Here is an 18,109-nt window from a genome sequence, read left to right on the forward strand (position 1 = left end):
GCACCAGGAAGAAGAAGGTGAACTCCGGGGACCTGAGCGGGGAAGCGACACATGCAGGATATCGGGTGCAGGATCTTAGTGACTCCCCGCACAGCGCATTATACACGGACAATGCACTTACATGCACCAGGAAGAAGAAGGTGAACTCCGGGGACCTGAGCGGGGAAGCGACACATGCAGGATATCGGGTGCAGGATCTTAGTGACTCCCCGCACAGCACATTATACACGGACAATGCACTTACATGCACCAGGAAGAAGAAGGTGAACTCTGGGGACCTGAGCGGGGAAGCGACACATGCAGGATATCGGGTGCAGGATCTTAGTGACTCCTCGCACAGCGCATTATACACGGACAATGCACTTACATGCACCAGGAAGAAGAAGGTGAACTCCGGGGACCTGAGCGGGGAAGCGACACATGCAGGATATCGGGTGCAGGATCTTAGTGACTCCTCGCACAGCGCATTATACACGGACAATGCACTTACATGCACCAGGAAGAAGAAGGTGAACTCCGGGGACCTGAGCGGGGAAGCGACACATGCAGGATATCGGGTGCAGGATCTTAGTGACTCCCCGCACAGCACATTATACACGGACAATGCACTTACATGCACCAGGAAGGAGAAGGTGAACTCCAGGGACCTGAGCGGGGAAGCGAAACATGCAGGATATCGGGTGCAGGATCTTAGTGACTCCCCGCACAGCGCATTATACACGGACAATGCACTTACATGCACCAGGAGGAAGAAGGTGAACTCCGGGGACCTGAGCGGGGAAGCGACACATGCAGGATATCGGGCGCAGGATCTTAGTGACTCCCCGCACAGCGCATTATACACGGACAATGCACTTACATGCACCAGGAAGAAGAAGGTGAACTCCAGGGACCTGAGCGGGGAAGCGACACATGCAGGATATCAGGCGCAGGATCTTAGTGACTCCCCGCACAGCTCATTATACACGGACAATGCACTTACATGCACCAGGGAGAAGAAGGTGAACTCCAGGGACCTGAGCGGGGAAGTGACACATGCAGGATATCGGGTGTAGGATCTTAGTGACTCCCCGCACAGCGCATTATACACGGACAATGCACTTACATGCACCAGGAAGGAGAAGGTGAACTTCGGGGACCTGAGCGGGGAAGCGACACATGCAGGATATCGGGTGCAGGATCTTAGTCACTCCTCGCACAGCGCATTATACACGGACAATGCACTTACATGCACCAGGAAGAAGAAGGTGAACTCCGGGGACCTGAGCGGGGAAGCGAAACATGCAGGATATTGGGCGCAGGATCTTAGTGACTCCCTGCACAGCGCATTATACACGGACAATGCACTTACATGCACCAGGAGGAAGAAGGTGAACTCCGGGGACCTGAGCGGGGAAGCGACACATGCAGGATATCGGGCGCAGGATCTTAGTGACTCCCCGCACAGCGCATTATACACGGACAATGCACTTACATGCACCAGGAAGAAGAAGGTGAACTCCAGGGACCTGAGCAGGGAAGCGACACATGCAGGATATCAGGCGCAGGATCTTAGTGACTCCCCACACAGCGCATTATACACGGACAATGCACTTACATGCACCAGGAAGAAGAAGGTGAACTCCGGGGACCTGAGCGGGGAAGCGACACATGCAGGATATTGGGCGCAGGATCTTAGTGACTCCCCGCACAGCGCATTATACACGGACAATGCACTTACATGCACCAGGAAGAAGAAGGTGATCTCCGGGGACCTGAGCGGGGAAGCGACACATGCAGGATATCGGGGGCAGGATCTTAGTGACTCCCCGCACAGCGCATTATACACGGACAATGCACTTACATGCACCAGGAAGAAGAAGGTGAACTCCGGGGACCTGAGCAGGGAAGCGACACATGCAGGATATCGGGCACAGGATCTTAGTGACTCCCCGCACAGCGCATTATACACGGACAATGCACTTACATGCACCAGGAAGAAGAAGGTGAACTCCGGGGACCTGAGCGGGGAAGCGACACATGCAGGATATCGGGTGCAGGATCTTAGTGACTCCCCGCACAGCACATTATACACGGACAATGCACTTACATGCACCAGGAAGAAGAAGGTGAACTCCGGGGACCTGAGCGGGGAAGCAACACATGCAGGATATCGAGGGCATGATCTTAGTGACTCCCCGCACAGCGCATTATACACAGACAATGCACTTACATGCACCAGGAAGAAGAAGGTGAACTCCAGGGACCTGAGCGGGGAAGCGACACATGCAGGATATCGGGGGCAGGATCTTAGTGACTCCCCGCACAGCGCATTATACACGGACAATGCACTTACATGCACCAGGAAGAAGAAGGTGAACTCCGGGGACCTGAGCGGGGAAGTGACACATGCAGGATATCGGGTGCAGGATCTTAGTGACTCCCCGCACAGCACATTATACACGGACAATGCACTTACATGCACCAGGAAGAAGAAGGTGAACTCCGGGGACCTGAGCGGGGAAGCGACACATGCAGGATATCGGGTGCAGGATCTTAGTGACTCCCCGCACAGCGCATTATACACGGACAATGCACTTACATGCACCAGGAAGAAGAAGGTGAACTCCAGGGACCTGAGCGGGGAAGCGACACATGCAGGATATCGGGAGCACGATCTTAGTGACTCGCCGCACAGCGCATTATACACGGACAATGCACTTACATGCACCAGGAAGAAGAAGGAGAACTCCGGGGACCTGAGCGGGGAAGCGACACATGCAGGATATCGGGCGCAGGATCTTAGTGACTCCTCACACAGCGCATTATACACAGACAATGCACTTACATGCACCAGGAAGAAGAAGGTGAACTCCAGGGACCTGAGCGGGGAAGCGACACATGCAGGATATCGGGAGCACGATCTTAGTGACTCGCCGCACAGCACATGTGGACCCCCCCACGGGTCCTAGCCCTTTCTATGGGGCCTGAAGGCAGCCGGGGCCAGAATACCGGAGTGGCTGGTGGTTGCAGCCTAGGGCGCGCTGTGGTCACGGTGCTTGGTATGGGGACTGGAGGGCTGATGTCCCGGTGCTTGGTATGGGGATGTCCTACAGCCTGGCAGCTCTCCAGCAGGTGGTGTGTGCAAGAAATATGGAGGGAGAGGCTGATGTACTGGTTCTCTCTGGGGCAACCCCTGAGTGTCTGTAAGATAAGTCCCTGGGTAATGGATGGGGAGAACCGTGGTGGTAACAGCCATATCCAGGGATCAGACGGGGGCAACGTTGTGCAAATCAACTTACAGTTCTTTACTGAACAACAGGCAACGGCCAAACGATGAACAGAAGATTTCAGTAAAGCTGGTGAGCCGGTGGGAGATAGGTGGTCCGCAGGAAGGTTATTCTCAGCCTGGTAGGGATAGAGACCAGATGGGGACCTCTGCTCTGGGGCTTAGGTCTCCTGAGTCACCCTCGGGTATCAGGCAGCGGACTGTGGTACCTCTTCTTCCTGGTACTGGGTCTGGCGGAGCCGCACACTGGACCTGCTCCTCTACCTACTGACTGGAATCCAAGACCATGTGCTCCCCCCCAGCAGGTGTTTATATACTCCCTGGTCAGGTGGTAGCTCTCCTCCAATCACCTTCCAGCATGCGTTGCAAGAACATCATTGGACAGTCACATATCACAATGTTAACTCTTGCCTTGCCAGGCAGTAGCTACAGCTGCAATTACTCAATGTCCCAGGTTCTAGAAACATCCTAAAGAGACCCTCAGGGCGCGTTCACACGTTGCGCTTCGGTTGCGTTTTCATTGCGTTTTAAAACGCATGACAACAGCTGAGGAGAGGGGATTTGTCTAATTACATTACTGTTAACATTTGTGTTTACAAAAAGCCTTGTAAGTGTTTATATGTAGATTGTTTCTTGGTAATTGTTGTTGCTTTTAGTGTAATGATTTCTACTGGAGACGTATGGAAAAGAGGGCGTGGTGTTTGTGGAGGACACCTAGCAGCCCCTATGTATGCTATAAGGGTGGTGCCACGCGCAAACGCAGACCAAACCACACCCACCGGGGCGGCCCCCGGCCCATCGCATCAGCGTTTCTATGGTAACGCCTGCTATCGGGAACAAGCCGCCGGTGTTTTGCATTAAATTAACGCTAAACACTGGCGGCGCGTTCCCGATCGCAGGCGTTACCATAGAAACGCTGATGCGGTGGGGCCGCGGGCCGCCCCGGTGGGTGCGGTTTGGTCTGCGTTTGCGTGTGGCACCACCCTAAAGTGTATGTCTCATTGCCTGTAACAGCCATGAGGAAGGACGCAGAGTGCGTTTGAAACGCGTTGCTGATTCACGTTTTTTTAAGCTGTTTATTTGGGACCTGGAAATTTGTGACTATGGTCCTGAAATAAAAGCGTGACGTTTTATCTTTGAAAAATCGGGTTCGGAGCGTCCTGTGTGCTGGATCGTAACAGGAGGGATCTTCAGTGCGGACCGACCTGCGCGCTACAGACCGGAGAGCTGACCCCATACACGTCACTATATTTTCAATGCTTCCATTTTTAGGACTGTACGAACTTTATATATTTTACTTTTTTTTTTCTATATTTTGCAAAGGGCAAAGAAATGTTTACTATCTTCATCCCTCGCTTAGTTACCAGTCATGAAGGTCACAGGTCATAGCGAGGCGCAGGCATCACTGTCCGCATTTCCTTCATGCCCTCTTGGCGTGGAGAAGGTGTAAATGATCGCAATGTCTGGCGGTTTGCAAGTCGCTGTGACCCAGTCTCTCCGCCCGCGTGCGGCGATTCACTTAGATCGTGCGCCAGAAATCACGAATCTGCCGCTTCCCCGCTCAGGTCCATCTTTTTTTGGTGCATTTTAAACATACGGCGTTCGACACTGTTTGGAAGTTAAGTCCCGCCCTCAGTCCGAATCATTTGTATCGTCCCCCGGCACTTCCCCCTAAATTGTATCACTTGGATGCGGCGCAGCTGCACCAAAATCCGGTCGCGTGCGACACAATCCCAGCGCAGACACTTCTATTGCAGCGCGACCCTTAGTAAATGAGCCCCAGTGTCTCTGCGTCTCCTAATGTGTCCCAGGATCAGGAGACGGGATTCAGTCTCTTTGTCCGGGACGATGCGGGGAAACAACGGGACAATCTTTCAACCGCACAGGGCACCGGGACAGCAGTATAAAACCGGGACTATCCCGCCGCCCCGGGCGGTTGAAAGATTGTCCCACTGTTCCCCACTGTAATCCGGGACGCTTGAGAGGTTTGTATAGAGCATATAGGGAAATATAATAGGGGTGAGAGAAAGGGATTCTGTACCAAATGAGCTTGCAATTATATTGCCCATTCCGCCAGCAGGGGGAGGGGCATGAAGGGAGGCGGTGACAGGAGTGGGCACACGTGAGGCGTGGGGACTATTCATAGATGAAAAGTCACTGTTGGCGTTATAGGGTTATGGTGGGAGGAGTCTGCTGTGATATATAGGGTTATGGTGGGAGGAGTCTGCTGTGATACATAGGGTTATGGTGGGAGAAGTCTGCTGTGATACATAGGGTTATGGTGGGAGGAGACTTCTGTGATATATAGGAATATGGTGGGAGGAGACTGCAGTGATATATAGGGTTATGGTGGGAGGAGTCTGATGTGATATATAGGGTTATGGTGGGAGGAGTCTGCTGTGATATATAGGGTTATGGTGGGAGGAGACTACTGTGATATATAGGGTGATGGTGGGAGGAGTCTGCTGTGTACATTGTTCTTCATTATATACAGCAGATGATGGTGGTATAGCACATAGGATGTATATTATGAAAACAAATTGCAGAGAGGATCCGCTCCTATCTTCCAGAATTAGGATGTATATTATTTATATTATTTACACCTTACACTATACTGTATATATTATACTGTATATGCTGGGATGACACTCACATCCATATAATTGACCAGCGGTTCTGTAGAAGCTTCAGGATCCATGGAGGAGTATTTACTGTAGAGATCCGGCATGTGAGACAGCACTTCTCCGAGTTGTTCATTTTCTTGTAGGGTCCTCCTCAAGGACTTCCTTCTTATCAGGGGAACCCTACACACGGACAATGTATATTAATTCATCTCAATGTAGGTGATATGTACCCTGCTATATCCATGGTCACGTCTTCACCTAATATGACCATGGAGATGTCTACCCTTCTATGCCCATGGAGATGTCTACACCTGCTATGTCCATGGTGATGGCTACCCCTAATATGACCATGGAGATGTCTACCCTTCTATGTCCATGGAGATGTCTACACCTGCTATGTCCATGGTGATGGCTACCCCTAATATGACCATGGAGATGTCTACCCTTCTATGTCCATGGAGATGTCTACACCTGCTATGTCCATGATGATATCTACCCCTCTATGTCCATGGTGATGTCTACCCCTAATATGACCATGATGATATCTACCCCGCTATGTCCATGGTGATGTCTACCCCGCTATGTCCATGGTGATGTCTACCCCGCTATGTCCATGGTGATGTCTACCCCTAATATGACCATGATGATATCTACCCCGCTATGTCCATGGTGATTTCTACCCCGCTATGTCCATGGTGATTTCTACCCCGCTATGTCCATGGTGATGTCTACCCTGCTATGTCCATAGTCATGTGTGCCCCTTATATGACCATGGAGATGTCTACTCATGTATGACCTGTCCTTGTACATTGCTCGGGGTCTCCTCATGTATGACCTGCCCTTGTACGTTGCTCGGGGTCTCCTCATGTATGACCTGCCCTTGTACGTTGCTCGGGGTCTCCTCATGTATGACCTGCCCTTGTACGTTGCTCGGGGTCTCCTCATGTATGACCTTTCCTTGTACGTTGCTCGGGGTCTCCTCATGTATGACCTGTCCTTGTAGGTTGCTGGGGGTCTCCTCATGTATGACCTGTCCTTGTAGGTTGCTGGGGGTCTCCTCATGTATGACCTGTCCTTGTAGGTTGCTGGGGGTCTCCTCATGTATGACCTGTCCTTGTACGTTGCTGGGGGTCTCCTCATGTATGACCTGTCCTTGTACGTTGCTGGGGGTCTCCTCATGTATGACCTGTCCTTGTACGTTGCTGGGGGTCTCCTCATGTATGACCTGTCCTTGTACGTTGCTGGGGGTCTCCTCATGTATGACCTGTCCTTGTACGTTGCTCGGGGTCTCCTCATGTATGACCTGTCCTTGTACGTTGCTCGGGGTCTCCTCATGTATGACCTGTCCTTGTACGTTGCTCGGGGTCTCCTCATGTATGACCTGTCCTTGTACGTTGCTCGGGGTCTCCGCATGTATGACCTGTCCTTGTACGTTGCTCGGGGTCTCCTCATGTATGACCTGTCCTTGTACGTTGCTCGGGGTCTCCTCATGTATGACCTGTCCTTGTACGTTGCTCGGGGTCTCCTCATGTATGACCTGTCCTTGTACGTTGCTCGGGGTCTCCTCATGTATGACCTGTCCTTGTACATTGCTCGGGGTCTCCTCATGTATGACCTGTCCTTGTACATGGCTCGGGGTCTCCTCATGTATGACCTGTCCTTGTACATGGCTCGGGGTCTCCTCATGTATGACCTGTCCTTGTACATGGCTCGGGGTCTCCTCATGTATGACCTGTCCTTGTACATGGCTCGGGGTCTCCTCATGTATGACCTGTCCTTGTACATGGCTCGGGGTCTCCTCATGTATGACCTGTCCTTGTACATGGCTCGGGGTCTCCTCATGTATGACCTGTCCTTGTACATGGCTCGGGGTCTCCTCATGTATGACCTGTCCTTGTACATGGCTCGGGGTCTCCTCATGTATGACCTGTCCTTGTACATTGCTCGGGGTCTCCTCATGTATGACCTGTTCTTGTACATTGCTCGGGGTCTCCTCATGTATGACCTGTTCTTGTACATTGCTCGGGGTCTCCTCATGTATGACCTGTCCTTGTACATTGCTCGGGGTCTCCTCATGTATGACCTGTCCTTGTACATTGCTCGGGGTCTCCTCATGTATGACCTGTCCTTGTACATTGCTCGGGGTCTCCTCATGTATGACCTGTCCTTGTACATGGCTCGGGGTCTCCTCATGTATGACCTGTCCTTGTACATGGCTCGGGGTCTCCTCATGTATGACCTGCCCTTGTACATGGCTCGGGGTCTCCTCATGTATGACCTGTCCTTGTACATTGCTGGGGGTCTCCTCATGTATGACCTGTCCTTGTACGTTGCTGGGGGTCTCCTCATGTATGACCTGTCCTTGTACATTGCTGGGGGTCTCCTCATGTATGACCTGTCCTTGTACGTTGCTGGGGGTCTCCTCATGTATGACCTGTCCTTGTACATGGCTCGGGGTCTCCTCATGTATGACCTGTCCTTGTACATGGCTCGGGGTCTCCTCATGTATGACCTGTCCTTGTACATGGCTCGGGGTCTCCTCATGTATGACCTGTCCTTGTACATTGCTCGGGGTCTCCTCATGTATGACCTGTCCTTGTACATTGCTCGGGGTCTCCTCATGTATGACCTGTCCTTGTACATTGCTCGGGGTCTCCTCATGTATGACCTGTCCTTGTACATGGCTCGGGGTCTCCTCATGTATGACCTGCCCTTGTACATTGCTCGGGGTCTCCTCATGTATGACCTGCCCTTGTACATTGCTCGGGGTCTCCTCATGTATGACCTGTCCTTGTACATTGCTCGGGGTCTCCTCATGTATGACCTGTCCTTGTACATTGCTGGGGGTCTCCTCATGTATGACCTGTCCTTGTACGTTGCTGGGGGTCTCCTCATGTATGACCTGTCCTTGTACATTGCTCGGGGTCTCCTCATGTATGACCTGTCCTTGTACATTGCTCAGGGTCTCCTCATGTATGACCTGTCCTTGTACATTGCTCGGGGTCTCCTCATGTATGACCTGTCCTTGTACATTGCTCGGGGTCTCCTCATGTATGACCTGTCCTTGTACATTGCTCGGGGTCTCCTCATGTATGACCTGTCCTTGTACATGGCTCGGGGTCTCCTCATGTATGACCTGTCCTTGTACATGGCTCGGGGTCTCCTCATGTATGACCTGTCCTTGTACATGGCTCAGGGTCTCCTCATGTATGACCTGTCCTTGTACATGGCTGGGGGTCTCCTCATGTATGACCTGTCCTTGTACATTGCTGGGGGTCTCCTCATGTATGACCTGTCCTTGTACATTGCTGGGGGTCTCCTCATGTATGACCTGTCCTTGTACATTGCTCGGGGTCTCCTCATGTATGACCTGTCCTTGTACATTGCTCGGGGTCTCCTCATGTATGACCTGTCATTGTACATTGCTCGGGGTCTCCTCATGTATGACCTGTCCTTGTACATTGCTCGGGGTCTCCTCATGTATGACCTTTCCTTGTACATTGCTCAGGGTCTCCTCATGTATGACCTGTCCTTGTACATTGCTGGGGGTCTCCTCATGTATGACCTGTCCTTGTACATTGCTGGGGGTCTCCTCATGTATGACCTGTCCTTGTACATTGCTGGGGGTCTCCTCATGTATGACCTGTCCTTGTACATTGCTCAGGGTCTCCTCATGTATGACCTGTCCTTGTACATTGCTGGGGGTCTCCTCATGTATGACCTGTCCTTGTACATTGCTGGGGGTCTCCTCATGTATGACCTGTCCTTGTACATTGCTCGGGGTCTCCTCATGTATGACCTGTCCTTGTACATTGCTCGGGGTCTCCTCATGTATGACCTGTCCTTGTACATTGCTGGGGGTCTCCTCATGTATGACCTGCCCTTGTTCATTGCTCGGGGTCTCCTCATGTATGACCTGTCCTTGTACATTGCTGGGGGTCTCCTCATGTATGACCTGTCCTTGTGAAGTTTTGGGGTATCCCCATGTATGACCCAGTTAAAAACAAACCCTACATAGACACAGGATTTCTTAGGATAAAGTAGTTCTACAATATGAAGAAATAACTGTACTTACTGTACCAATGTCTGAACGATGGTCACAGACGCAAGGAGCACCAGGAACCTCATGTTGGTCGTGAGCAGTGGAGTTCCTCTCTGGGCTGGTGCCTTCTACCCAGCCCTGTGCACACAGACACTCCCTCCTCACACCATAATGTGGTCCACGGTCTGCATTCTGCAGGAGGCTCTCACGACTTTATGATAGATGGAGGCAGATATTAAAACTCCTTTGGGTCTCCCTAACCCAGGTAAAGACCCAGAGGTTTTGTTTTCCAACAGAGACAACAATAAATGTGGGGAGCAGGAGCCACCACCCACCCAACCACCACCAGCTGTGCTCTCCTCCGACATGCCCACAGTGGTGCGCGGAGCAGAAAATCTCTGGAAGTGGCGGAGAAGGCAGAAGGAATCTCCACCATTATCTGTCCAGCTTCTTTATTCCAATCTCCAAGCGCGAAACAGGGTGAATGGTGGACTCCCTGAATGGAAAGCTCCAAGGTTTCCCGCGTCCTCTTCTCTAGCCCCTGGTCTGTCCAATGACATCCCTGGCTTTCGGTGTAGATCAGCGGAGGAGTATATGGTTCTTTACGCGGATAGCCTTCTATTACTGGCGGAGTTCTCATGCAGCATTCAAGCCTCAGTGGCTCCACGAGTCCCAAGAGCAGGATATACAAAGAGCGTGAACTCACCAGAGCAACAGGGAAACCATGAAGATTTCAGACGAGGAAGACATAGGGACCAGTTATTTGTTGTCTTTATGGTTTGTGCAGAACCAGGAAGCTTTTCCCTTTCCCCTTCCCTTTGTTCCTCTTTTTTGGTCTGTTGACCCCATTTGGGGGTTTTGTGCTTTGTTGCCCTTAAAAGGACATCTACCACCAGTACGAAGGATTGTTAACCAAGCGCACTGACATACTTATGCCCTTGTTTTTAATAAATAAAGGTTTTAAAAATTATGCAAATGAGCCTGAGGGACTCCAGTCTCCATTGACATCTATGGAGCCCCTCAGGTTCATTTTCATAATTGTAAAACATTTTTTTTTTTTCGTAAGAACAAGGTTATAAGAAGCTGAAAGAATAGCAGATCCTTCAAGTATGTCAGTGCGCTTGGTTTATAATCCTTCATCCTGGTGGTAAATGTCCTTTAAGAAAGTCAACATTTTTGTACATTTTCTTGGGAAATAATTAGGGAATATTTTAGCAATAAATAAATGCAGCTCCTATCACTGCTCTATTGGACGGTCCGAGTATAGAAATGTCCTGTCTGTACTATAGAGGGGTATGAGGATATACAGTAGCCGTGTATAGCGGCTGGGCTTTGGCCCTCTGGTCAGTGCATTAACCCTTCACCACAGTAATCTGAAAGGAATATACACCCCCAGCGGCTGGGAAGGGAATAGATGGGGTGTATATTCCCATACCTCCCAACATTTGTGAAAGGGAAAGAGGGACAAAATGGCGGCACGCGTAGCCACACCCCCAATCACTCCCTGGCCACGCCCCAAATTTTTGCCATATTATAATAATAAAAATCATCTCAATAAAAAAAATTTTTTTTATCCTGACTGGGATTTGAACCTAGAACCTACGGTGTCCACAATAATGACACAGCGCCCCAACCCACTGAGCGATGATCTCAGTGATTATCTAGCTCAGGAATTTTGGTAACTAAGAACTGTCACTGCTACTGTTACACTGTGACACAGATTTAATGCCTTGGTATATAGAGAGGGATCTTCTCAGAGATTATTGTTATTATTGAGACTATTATTATTATTATTGAGATGATTATTATTATTTTTACTATTATAAATTGTCTCCATAATAATAAAAATAATAAAATTTATAATAATAATAATAGTCTCAATAATTACAATCATAATCTCTGAGAAGATCCCTCTCTATATACCAAGGCATTGGGGCAGATTTACTTACCCGGTCCATTCGCGATCCAGCGGCACGTTCTCTGCGCTGGATTCGGGTCCAGCCGGGATTTATGAAGGCAGTTCCTCCGACGTCCACCAGGTGGCGCTGCTGCGCTGAAAACCATCTGAACGCGCAGGAATTCACCCAGGCCGGCTGAGTGAAGGTAAGCGCAAGTCCAGCGACACATTTTCCGTTTTTAAATGCGGCGTTTTTTCCGAATCCGTCGGGTTTTCGTTCGGCCACACCCCCCGATTTCCGTTGTGTGCATGCCGGCGCCGATGTGCCACAATCCGATCGCGTGCGCCAAAATCCAGGGGCAATACAGGGGAAATCGGCGCAAATCGGAAATATTCGGGTAACACGTCGGGAAAACGCGAATCGGGCCCTTAGTAAATGACCCCCATTAAGTCTGTGTCACAGTGTAACAGTGGCAGATAACACTTCTTAGATAAGTATCTCTGGGCTTATAGCTCAGTGGATTGAGGCTCCTATCTGCAGAGGGTCTGGGGGTTCGAATCTCAGCCTGGGCAAAAATGTATTTCATTTAATTAAATAAAGAGCTTGTGTCTGGGAAAGCCCTGGAGACCATATATGGACAAATGGAGATCTGAAACTGATGACGTGGTCCCTGCTCTCTCTGCTAACCGGACACATCTCTCTAAAGCAGTGGTGGCGAACCTATGGCACGGGTGCCAGAGGCGGCACTCAGAGCCTTTTCTGTGAGCACCTGGGCCATCGCCCCAGCACACCAGACAGGACTCAAAGAATCTTCCTGCAGTTCCAAGCAACTTAAAAGATGCTGCGTTCAGTGATATTTTGATACTTACTTCGCTACTTGGGTCTGTAGGAAGAGGGAGAATGGGTAAACAGGGAAAGTTGTTGAACAGGGAGCAATAAGTTACTTGGGTTGAAGTTTGGGCACTCGGCCGCTAAAAGGTTCGCCACCACTGCTCTAAAGGATTCCCTGCCCGATGTCTGTAGAATCCATTCAGTACTATTAGTTCAGGCTTTGAAAGTATTTACTATGGGGACACAGCGGGACCTGGGGGGAAAATCCGTGACAATCTCATAGCTGCCCGTGACGCGGGGCAGAGGTAAGAAAAACAGGACTTTCCCGGGACGGGACGGTTAGGAGCTATGTATATTCCTTTCAGATTACTGTGGGGAAGGGTTAATGCACTGACCAGAGGCTGCACAGCCCTAATTACCAGCTGGAGAGGGGGGGGGGGGTCATCCCAGAGCTGCATCCTGGGCTGGGGCCCTGTGTGAGAGACATTGCTCTGCATCCGCCTGTCACCAGCCTATATCATGGGCTCAGCCAATGGAACGCAGCGCCTGAAATCTGTCATTCCCCCCCCAAGCCCCGCAGTGCGCCCCCTACAGATCACCTGTGGGATATCAGTGCATTCAGGAGAAACTGGGTAACAAACTATGGGGGGGCGTTTACTTCTTTAACGCCTTCTAAAAATAAAAATTTAAGGCCAAAGCAAGGGATTTTGGAAAAAGATTTTCCCTTTACATGAGACGATGTAATTACTTCCTATAAAACATCTGAGGTGGTAAAAAGCCCAAAATCAACAGAGAGAAATTCTCTGCTGGGTGAAGTCTCCAAAATAGGATTATTTATATGGGGGGGGGGCACTGTTCTCCTATCTACAGGACTTCCCACATATATAAAGACAACTGACATCACAAGCTGCACTCTAAGACCCCGATGCCTCCTCCTAAAGGATGAACGAATCGATTCTAACAATTCTAACTTCGGTTAGAATTTCAGGAAAAATCTGTTTCGTCACAAAGCCGAAGTTTATGCTGATTCGCGGGAACAAAGTTTTTTTTTCCCCTCTTCTTTCAGTGAAATGGGCGCAAGAACAACGTGTTACATGGGGCAGAGAACTCTGGGAAGGAGAAAGGAACACCCCCGATCACATGTGCAGAGCTGTAAGCCAATCAGTGACCGGCAGGCTTATGTGATGTCACACAGCCCTATAAAACCGTCGGCCATTTTACATCTCGCACTTCACACTTCATGTGCTGTCTGTAGCGTCCAGCTGCTGCTACTCTGCTGTGTAGTAACGATTCCTGCTCCAATCCCTGGTTGTTCTATAAGGGGGATCTGCATACCCCAAATAGCAGTTCTATTTAGTGACAAAATCGAATAGGAAGAAATCTGTTTGACATTCAGGCATCTGCAGTAGCAATTTCTTTATGCAGCTGCTGTAGTGATTTGTGGACCTCTCACTGGGGGTCAGTTGTAGGATATCAGTATAACGCACATTGCCATACCTTTTAGGGCTCTAGTTTACAGCCAGATTTACGTGTCAAATCCACATAGTTTATAAACCATTATGTCAGACAGAAAGGTGGCAGGTGGAGCAGGCAGAGGTGGCAGCACAGTAAGGGGATGTCGCAGCAGGGGTGACTCTGTGAGGCCAGAACTGCCGTTGTCATCTAGCAGCAGTGTGTTGATCAACAACACAAAGGTTGTTGAATGGTTGACTAGGTCACCCAATTCCTCAAATATAACATCTGATAACCCCAGCCAAGAGTCTGTGGGTTTGTCAGATACAACAATTAATTGGCATGGCCCAGGAGCAGGTCAGAGGCCCTCACCTGTCCTCAACCAGCCTCTGTCCTGTTCCTTTCCCACAGCCATAGAGCTACTAGGTGGTCTGTGCTCAGCGCCACTATTCAGCGAGGACGAAGTGTTTGAGGACAGTCAGCAGCTCCTTTGCAGTGAAGAGGTGGGGCAGACATCCGCTGCTTCCTGCAGCAGGCAGGCTGTGCATACTGATACCGGAGAGGAGAGTAGCAGCGACCGGGAGCTGATCAGCTCCCAAGTAGCTGATCGCACTTGGGAGCTGGGTGTAGCAGAGGATTCATCATTGTCAGATGAAGAGAGTGTCAGCTTGTGTGTCAGGCAGCGGAGCAGGCAGCAAGTTGCTACTGTGGCCGTGAGTCAGCAGGCTGGCAGCAGTGTGAGCACGGGAGCCAAACTGCTTCAGAGGTCCAAGTAGGCAGTGGCACAGGGGCTCAGCGAGGCAGCGGCGGTAGTAGTCGCTCAGTGCAGAGTGTTGGTGGTAAAATTTAACACCTCGGCGGTGTGGCAGTTTTTAGTAACGACACCAGAGGAGCCGAGCATGGGTATATGTCGTATTTGCGGGCAGAAAGTGAAGCGTGGCCAGGGAGCACCACGGCCCTGCGCCAACACATGCAGCGTCACCATCCAATGGCCTGGGAGAAATGGGTGTGAGATGTGGGCCATCCTGCAGGCGCAGCAACAGCAGTAGCCCCTAGTGGCACACATGCTGTTTCAGCAAATCAAGGCTCCAGCACCTCTGCCGAAGGGAGCTGTTTGTCTTTGACATCATCCCCAGGTCCAGATGCTCCTGCTTCTCGCTACGCATGGCGCCAGCAGTCGTTGAGCGAGGCGATTACTAAGAGACAACTGCGTCCAGCCATCCTAAGGTGCAGAAGCTGACCGTGCTCCTGTCCAAGTTGTTGGTACTGCAGTCTCTCCCTTTCCAAGTCGTGGACTCTGCACCCTTCAGAGAACTAATGGCTTGTGCCGAACCGAGGTGGAGAGTTCCAAGCCGCAATTTTTTTTCCAAAAAGGCTGTGCCAGCCCTTCACCAATATGTACAACAGAAGGCGAGCCAGTCCTTGAGCTTATCAGTTTCTTCCAAGGGCCTCCACAAGTGCTGCTCCATCATACCACATATGCAGGGCACAGTGGTGTCACGCAGCTCTAAACCTGGTTTGCCTGGGTGAATGAAGTCACACCGGGGAGGAACTGCTCTGCGTCATGCAACAAGAAATCAATGTGTGGCTTTCTCCGCGACAACTAAAAATCGGAACCATGGTGACAGACAATGGAAGGAACATGGTGTGAGGGATGGTCCATGCGCCCTGCATGGCGCACGTGTTCAATCTGGTAGTCAACAAGTTCCTATAGTCTTACACTCATCTGCAAGACATTCTAAAAATGGCCAGGACACTGTGCACGCACTTTAGCCATTCTTACAAAGCCAAGCACACCGTCCTCGAGCACCAGAACGGCCTACCCTAACATAGTCTGATATGCGATGTTTCCACCCGTTGGAATTCCAGCCTCCATATGTTAGACCACCTGTATGAACAGAGAAAAGCCATTAATGATTTTTTGATGATGCAAGCGGACCGCAGTACTCTGCTGTGTAACTTTGATGTCAGCCACTGGTCATTTAATGCGTGACACCTGCCGTTTGCTCAGGCCTTTTGAAGAGGCCACGTTATTTGTCAGTCGCCAGGACTGCAGGATGAATAACCTCATTCCACTGCTTCATGTCCTGGAACTCATGCTGCAAAATCTGTCTGGTCAGGGCACTGGAGAAGTGGAGATTACATCTCATGGCCACATGAGTCCGGTGGGGGCTGAACTGGAGGAGGAGGAGATTGGAGCACAAGCAGAGTCTAGTGAAATCAGTGTTTTTCCCACTCAGGTGACAGGAGAGGAGGAGCAGGAGCATCCGGAGGAGGTAGAAGACAAGGCAGATGACCCAGAAGCACCATGGCAGTATACAGTGGAGATGGAGGCCGGGAGTCCCTCAGAGTCACTTAGGCAGATGGCCCGCAGCATGCTGCTTTGCCTAACTAGAGACAGCCGAATAGTCAACATCCACCATAGGGATGACTTTTGGCTCTCCACCCTCTTGGACCCTCGCTACCGGGCAAAAATGGCTGACTTTTTTCCAGCTGCTGAGAGGGAGGAACAACTGGCATACTATAAAGAAATACTGTGCACAGAGTTGGCCACTGCCTATGTGCGCCATTGTCCATACTCTGATAATTTTCTGGAAGGAGTAACCAGTAGTCGGTCACGCTGCTAATGGCAGAGGTCGGTCTGATTGCTTGACCGTGATACAAGTAAATTTGTATAATAAATAATGAGCATTTATTGTCACAACTGGTTTACATAAAAGACTGGATTAAACAGGTAGGACAACGCGTTTCGGGGCGGATTTACCCCTTCTTCAGGTCCATAGGCTTCTGTAATGTGTAGAAACATTGTATCAAGTTCTATTCCATTACATACATATAAATACATAGGGTTGTTATACCATAATGAGAGTATAGATACATCTAGATTAATAGGTGGAAAAGAACAATAAAAAATATATAGAGATTAATAAAGAGTAAATAGATACAAATAAGAAGCAGTCCGCATATTTAATTGTTATAAGATACTGGAGATTGATACATCAGTACATCATACAATAAATATTTGCAGTACAGATACTCGACTATGCGGCATTTGTACACAGAACATTGATTCTAAATCGTGACCTTGTGGCTATAAGTTTTTTACTCTTTATTAATATCTACCTTATATACTCGAGTATAAGCCTAGTTTTTCAGCACAAAAAAATGTGCTGAAAAACCCAAACTCGGCTTATACTCGAGTAAAAAAATATAGGTTTTTCTAGGTTTTTCTGGTAAAATTAGAGGCCTCTGCTTATACTTGGGTCGGCTTATACTCGAGTATATACGGTATATATTTTTTTTATTGTTCTTTTCCACCTATTAATCTAGATGTATCTATACTCTCATTATGGTATAACAACCCTATGTATTTATATGTATGTAATGGAATAGAACTTGATACAATGTTTCTACACATTACAGAAGCCTATGGACCTGAAGACGGGGTAAATCCGCCCGAAACGCGTTGTCCTACCTGTTTAAACCAGTCTTTTATGTAAACCAGTTGTGACAATAAATTATTTATTATACACTTGTATCACCGTCAAGCAATCAGACCGACCTCTGCCATTAGCAGCGCGAGCGATTACTGGTTACTCCTTCCAGAAAATTATCTGTTACTTTCAGGGTTTCCTCCCTGTTAACCAGAGGACGCAGCAGCTCTTGTCAAACTACAACTCAGATTCCCATCCACACAATCCAGAAAGGCCGTCATTCCAAAACATCACCTTCCTACACCCATGGAGCGTGGTGTTACCCGCTAAAAACTAATTGTCCATGCTCTGTCAGGTCTGACCGGGCAGTCATTGCTCACGTACTACTACCACGGCTGCTGTGGGAGTAGGAGCAGTAGCAGCTCCATCAGCAGCAGCTTAAGTCTGGATTCCTTAATGAGCATCTTCCTTCACCTGCCTAGTGAGGAGGGTAGCCGCCAGCAGCAGCAGCAGGACACGGAGCAGACCCGGCACCAGCAGCAGGACACGGAGCAGACCCG

General features: G+C 49.8%; 1 protein-coding gene across 1 annotated transcript in view; it reads right to left on the reverse strand.

Annotated features, from left to right (window-relative positions):
* The window catches only part of LOC140085039 (pepsin A-like), a 260,155-nt gene extending 250,029 nt beyond the window's left edge, over positions 1–10,126 (reverse strand). The window contains exons 1-2 of the mRNA XM_072126503.1: positions 9,968–10,126; positions 5,922–6,072 (exon numbers count right to left, since the gene is read on the reverse strand). Of these exons, the coding sequence (XP_071982604.1) occupies positions 5,922–6,072; positions 9,968–10,020 (204 nt within the window). The 5' untranslated portion in view covers positions 10,021–10,126. The remainder of the gene's footprint in view (positions 1–5,921; positions 6,073–9,967) is intronic.
* Positions 10,127–18,109: the final 7,983 nt, after the last annotated feature.

This window comes from Engystomops pustulosus, chromosome 1 (genome assembly GCF_040894005.1).
Source record: "Engystomops pustulosus chromosome 1, aEngPut4.maternal, whole genome shotgun sequence".
NCBI lineage: Eukaryota > Metazoa > Chordata > Amphibia > Anura > Leptodactylidae > Engystomops > Engystomops pustulosus.